Source organism: Dendrobium catenatum, unplaced genomic scaffold (genome assembly GCF_001605985.2).
Source record: "Dendrobium catenatum unplaced genomic scaffold, ASM160598v2 original_scaffold_176618, whole genome shotgun sequence".
Taxonomy (NCBI): domain Eukaryota; kingdom Viridiplantae; phylum Streptophyta; class Magnoliopsida; order Asparagales; family Orchidaceae; genus Dendrobium; species Dendrobium catenatum.
Genome location: NW_021495039.1, coordinates 67 through 6639, shown reverse-complemented (window position 1 = coordinate 6639; position 6573 = coordinate 67). Strand labels below are relative to the sequence as shown.

Genomic DNA, 6573 nt, shown 5'->3' with positions numbered 1-6573 from the left:
GTACAATTTTTTATTCAGTAATATAGGTTAGTAAGCTGTAAACCTTTGTTGCAGTGGTACTCAAAGAGCTTGCATCGCTTCCATAGTCCGGCTCAGTTAAAGCCTGGAATATGTCAATTTAGCAATAAAGTTCAAGAAAATGTTAGAAGGACTTCAGCTAGCATTTTATATTGGATATAAACTTGAATTACCCAACATGCAACAGCACTAAATCGTGCTAACGATGGTAAGTATTTCTGCTTTTGGGCTTCTGATCCGCAAAGTCCTATATTTGATAAGAAAGGTTAGAAAAAAGAAGCAAAATATTAAAGCCAGTTAGAACTTTTTAAAGCTTTTTCGCCTAGAAATTACATAAAAATTTGTACAGGACATGGGACATAAGCATTTTACCAATTGTAAGCATCGCCAATGAAGAATGAACCAACACAAAGGTAGAGCAGCTAGCATCAACTCTAGCAATCTCTGCTATAGCAACGGCACTAGCAGTGATCGAAAGTCCTGGACAACCATAACCCTGAAAAAATATACCAGTCCTATAAAAAAAAACTTATAAGTCAATGTGGATGGCTATGTAATGGCAGTACCTGTATTGTTCCCCCAGCAACATTCAGTGCAGCAAGCTTAGGAATAACATGGAATGGAAACTCTGCCTTCTCCCAGTACTGGAAAAACCGTGACATGAATGAGTCTTAAATAACCAAGGGCAGTCCAGAATATCAAATGTGGACGCGAAATAATTAGGGAGAAATCTAACAAAAATTAACCAAAAAATTCAATTTGGCTTTACCAAAAATAAACTTGTAATAGAGATGGTATTTCATTATTCTACTAATGGGAGATTCATAAGAGTTTTAATTAAGGCGCATCCAAAAACTAAGGAGTTACCTTTCTTTTATTTTTCCATTTTTTTAGCATTTACGTTTTGTTCCCTAAAGTGAAAAGGACAACATAAAACACTTTAAGATTACAACTTATTGTTTAAATTAGAAACAATATAAGGTATACATGCTAACAATAGAATTGATGCGTGCCGAAATATTCGCGACGGTAGAGAGATAGAGAGTTTAATGTCCTAATTTCATACAAAGATCGCGCACACACACAGATGAATGAAAGAGAGGTGCAATAATCATAAGTGACACCCGATTTTTTATGTCGAAAACTCAAGAAATGGAAAAACCATAGGGTCATACCCAATTAAAATGATTCCACAAGTGTTTGCCATTGATTACAAATGATGCCCTTCCTCCGAAGAAAGCATTAGGATAATGTAACAAATATACGTCATATAGAATACATTATATGGTTGGAGTTAGAAGAATCCAATGATATCAAAGTACTCTCAAGAGAATGTTGGCATATTCATTTGGTCAGAATGATCGTAGTCGACAATGGTGGCAGGAGGAACCGTATGTAGCAACCCAAAATATGAAAAATATATTTTAAAATAAAATGTTTAAATTTATGTTTGAATTGGAGCGTAGTGGCGCTAACATAGTGAGCACTGCAGCACTAGGCCACTAACAGTGTTTTTATATACATTTTATTCTAAATATATATGCCATCACCCCTCACCCTCCCTCATTCTCTTTGCTTGGCCGGGAAGAAACCGAAAAGGGGAGAGGAAGAGAGAGGGAGAGAAAGAAAAGAGAAAGAAAGTCAATCGAGATATTTTCATCCACTGTTCCTTTTACGAAAATTATTTTGATCGTTGTTAGTAACTATCCTCTTACCTCTGCCTTCGATGATTTTGATTTCTACGAGTTTTATCTCTCATAAATCTGCTAAAAATGCATTACCTCCTGATTTCGTAAGCTTTCACCGTGTAACTTTGAATATGTGATAGATATTTTATCATTCTGAACAATTTGATATAATTTTATTATATTTTTCACATATTAAGAACGTTTATATGAATATTTCTGTGAAATAAGGAAAATGTATACTAAAAATGGGTTGAACGTGATGTATTGTGATTTGATATGATAATATTAAAATGTAATATGTGTTGAAATAATTGATATAACAGATATGTATTGAAATGTGATACTAATTTGGTTCAAAAGATATACTAATTCATATCAGATATATGAAATGATAACCCAACGTGATAATCCCAAGATTCACTGATGGAAGCCATAAGTAGCTAGAGACTAATTAGGAGTTATAATGAGTTGGGACAACTAATCCACACGATTTAAAAAGAGTTATAAGAAGTACAATTATTGGGAGTCATAAGGGGCGACTAATTAAAAGTCATGAGGGCAAAAGTAAGATCAAGACATCCTCAATTGAATATATGATATAGAGATACTGATTACTGATACTAATTATTGAATACTGAAAATAATTATTGATATTGATTACTGAATACATATACTGATTACTACATATTGATATTGTACGAATATTGATACTGAGAACCTGATTTTTGTTACTAATTATTGTTCTGAAATACGTATATTGATACTATTGTTATAATTGATGTACTGGCATAAAGAATTGAATGATAAAGATAGAATGATTGATTGATTGACAAAATGTGATGGGATGTGTAACAGAACTGATGAATTGATATAAGTGACTGGTATAGATAGCATATAGTGATTTATAAATTTTCATATATGATTATTAGCATATTGTTTCTCTTTTTGCATTGCATTGATTTCAGTAGTAAGATTTTAATTACTGACTGTGTTTTCATGCTCATTATGTAGTTTTACATGATTTCATGTAAAGATACATGAGACAAGACAGTAACGTGTTTTAGTTTTATTTTAAAATTTTCAGTTATATGTATTCTTTTGTAGACAGTGTTACTATTGTACATATTATTTCAAACTCAAAAAATTGTAGTAGAATGTAGATATTGATTGAAGAAAACATACTGATGTTTATTTTATCATTATTTATGTTCTGCAATGTAATTCATTAATAATTGAAAGAAAAAATAAAATAAAATAAAATGAGAAGAAAAGATAATAAAGAAAGAAAAGAAATTCTTTCACTTCCGATCTTGGGACGTAACACCGTAATCGGTCAACAGAGGTCAGAGGGATCATAGTCAGAAGACAAAGGTCGACGGGAACATAGTCACGTGATGGTGATCAGAGGGACCATAGTTGGCGAGTAACGGAGGTCAAAAGGATCGTAGTCAGCTAACGGAGGTTGGAGGAACTGTAGTCGATAAGTGATTAAGATCGGAAGGACCGTAGTCAAGTGACTATGGTACGAGGACTATAGTTGGGTGACGGAGGTTTGAGGCATTGTAGTCAGCGGGCGACGAAGGTCAGAAGGATCATGGTTGGCAGGCGACAGAGGTTAGAGGGATCGTTGTCGTGTGATGGTGATCGGAGGGTGATTGTGATCAAAGAGACCATATATGGGCGACAATAGTCGAAAGGACTAGGCACAATGATCTGAGGGACCGTAGTTGGGCAACGGTGGTACAAGGACTATAGTCAATGGGCAACAAAGATTGGAGGGATCGTAATCGACAAACAATGGAGGTCGAATGGACCGTAATCAGGCGACGAAGGTCGGAGGTATTATAGTTGGGTGACGGGAGTCGGAGGGACCTTAGTCATGCAACAGTGGTCAGAGGAATCATGGTAGGAGGGCAACAATGGCTGAAGGGACCGTAGTCAAGCGATAAAGGTTGGGGGATTGAAGTTAGGTGACAGTAGTCAAAGGACTGTAGTTGGGTGATAATGGTCAGAGGGACCACAGTCGAGCGAATGTCGTCAGAGAGACCATAGTCAATTGAAGGTGGTCCGAGGACCGTAGTCGAGTGACGGATGTCAAAGAGAACATGATCAAGGATGACTATGGTCGGAGGGACTGTAGTCGGGCGACGGTAGTCCGAAGACTGTGATCTAAAGGACTGTGGTTGGACGATAATGATCTGAGGGATCGTAATCGAAAGACGGTGGCTTAACTGAGATGGCTGACATAAACACAGTCCTATAGATCACAGTCAAAAAAGAGTGAAAAGAGTAATTACGATGAAGATAATGATATAGATTGTAGACTATACCTTTGTTAATTCAGATGCATGGAAAAATTTTAATGATAGTGATTATGAGATCAAAGGAAGTGCGGATTTATCTGAAAATAAAGTAGATAATTGGATTTAGTATGCAGGATATCAGGTTAAAGGGAAAGAAACTATTGAATTTATTAAAGAATATCCTACTAAAATTTTAAAGGGGAAAGACTCTGATATCGATTACGTAAACTCAAGTGATAATGCTAGCATATATGCCAGTGAGGAAGATGAGATTTGAAATTAGTCGACCTTCATTCCTAAGGCAGATTCATCAAATCACTCTTTTGAAATTCGTATGCTTGTTAGTGGTAAGGCAGTAAAGAATTGGTCAATTTTGACGAGAAAACAAATAAAATTTGTAAAGAATAATAAAAGATGTAAGGTTATTTGCAGAAAGCCAAATTGCCCTTTTGATATCTACTTCTCAAAACATGAAGACAGCGATTCATGGAAGATTAGATCTTTACAAGAACATACGAGTGCATGAAATTATCACAGTAAAACTTTAAACTCTACAATCATTGTGAAGAGGTATATGAACAAAATCAAAGTCAATCTCCAAATAAAATGCAATGTATTTAAAAAAAGGAGGCTCTTAAGTTGATCTATACGAAGGAGGAAGATTAGTTCAAAAAAATTTGGGACTATTATCTTGAGATTGTAGGCAGCAATCCAGAATCAACTATTTTAGTCCTTACAACTAAGTACCTAGATTTGCATGAGAGAAAAATTTATGAGATTTTATATTTGTTTTGAGGCATGCAAGATAGGCTTCATTTCAAATTGTAGACCAGTTGGGCTTGATGGTTATTTTTTGAAGGAACAACAAGGAGGGCAACTTCTGACAGTAGTGGTACTTGATGACAACAATAGCATATTTCCGATTGCATGGGCAGTAGTTGAAGCCGAAAGCAAAAGAAGTTGGAAGTAGTTTCTGAGCTTGTTAGGCAAAGATCTACAGATCTTGGAGAATCATCCTAACTTTACTTTCATTTTGGATAAGAAGAAAGGTTTTAATTCATGTTTTTGAGAATGTTCTACCTAATGTCACAAACAGGTTTTATGTTAGAAATTTGCATCAAAACTTCAAGTTGACAAGATTCACTAGAATGACGTTGAAGAATGTATTATGAGCATCAACAAGGGTAACAACTTGAATCAGTTCTCATTCAGAATGAATGAGTTAAAGAAATTAGATGTCGCAGCACTTAGATAGTTAAGTGAGAAGCCTCTAATTGATTGGTCAAGATCACATTTTAACTTTATACCCAAATGTGACACTTTGTTGAATAATGTATGTAAATGTTTCAATTCACTCATTCTTAATGCTAGAGAGTTGCCTATTGTGACACTGTTTAAAAGTGCTAAAGCTTTGGCTATGTAAAGAATGTTGGAGAACAAAGATAAGGAAATGAAATAGAATGCAAAGCTCTGTCCTAAGATTATGAAAATTCTTGAAAAGAATATGCATGAAGCAAGTTCTTGTATTAGGTATAAATCTAATGATGACAATTATGAAATAAGTACCATGCATGGAGCTCAATAAAAAGTTGACCTGAACTTTAAAATATGTAGCTGTAGGAAGTGGGAGTTAAATGGAATACCGTGTGAACATGCTTGTGCTGCAATTCATATGATTATGGGCGACTGTGAGGATTATGTTCATCCTTACTACATGGTGAAAATTATATGAGAAGTTATGAGTGCAATACTAAGCCTTTAAATGGAGCTGATGAGTGGCCTAAAAGTATAGGATTCCACCATTGCCACCAATATACAAATATTAAGATCCCATTATACTTAGCATCAAGTCAACAATGTTGCCTACTAAGAGTTAAAGTGTTGTGTTAAAATTTGTATTATTTGTTTCAATTAAATTAAAATTATTCAAGTGGTGTAACTCGATCATTCTCTTCTTGGTTGGTTCAAAATACCAAGAAATGAAGAAAAACATAAAATATTTGATTTATCATGGCAAGGCAAAAAAGTAGAAAATTTCTGAGTCCATTAAAAATAGTTAACCCTTTAATTAGTAAGGTTTTCAAGAAAGGGAAGGTCTTTTAGAAATCTTAGCATAATAATAATCAAATATTTGGTCTTTTGCGAATAAACAATCTGCGTATAGTTGTAAGCCTATGTAAAACCCGAAAATGCCGTTTTAGACCTCGCACGATTTTCAAAGCGCCGCGACGAGTTTTAAGTGAAAATTTTAAGGTTGTTGGATTTTGACGGAAATAATTTTATAAAATTCCTTGCGAAATTCAAATCAATTTGGTATATAGAACTTATATCCAATTTTGCTTGAATAAGAAAATAAAAATTTTAGAAGCCTCTAAATACCTGTTTTACCCCTAACAGTTGAATATGATAAATCTACTTAAGCAAGGGCATATAGGTAAATTAGAAAACCCAATTTCTCTAAATAGCAAAACCGAGCCCTCCCCTTTCATTTTCACACTCGGTTCGGCCGAACAAGGAGAGACGAACGAACAAGGGGCAAACGGCGGGCTTCGGCGAGGGCTCTC

The 6573-nt window shown here is 34.8% G+C and overlaps 1 protein-coding gene across 1 annotated transcript; it reads right to left on the bottom strand.

Annotated features, from left to right (window-relative positions):
• Positions 1 to 10: 10 nt before the first annotated feature.
• LOC110114785 (acyl-coenzyme A oxidase 4, peroxisomal-like) lies at positions 11 to 662 on the bottom strand (the record flags this gene model as incomplete). The annotated part of the gene is made up of 4 exons (XM_020847785.2): positions 11 to 103; positions 192 to 265; positions 391 to 514; positions 585 to 662. Coding segments are annotated over 4 exons (369 nt in total), but the record flags the coding sequence as incomplete, so codon positions are not given.
• Positions 663 to 6573: the final 5911 nt, after the last annotated feature.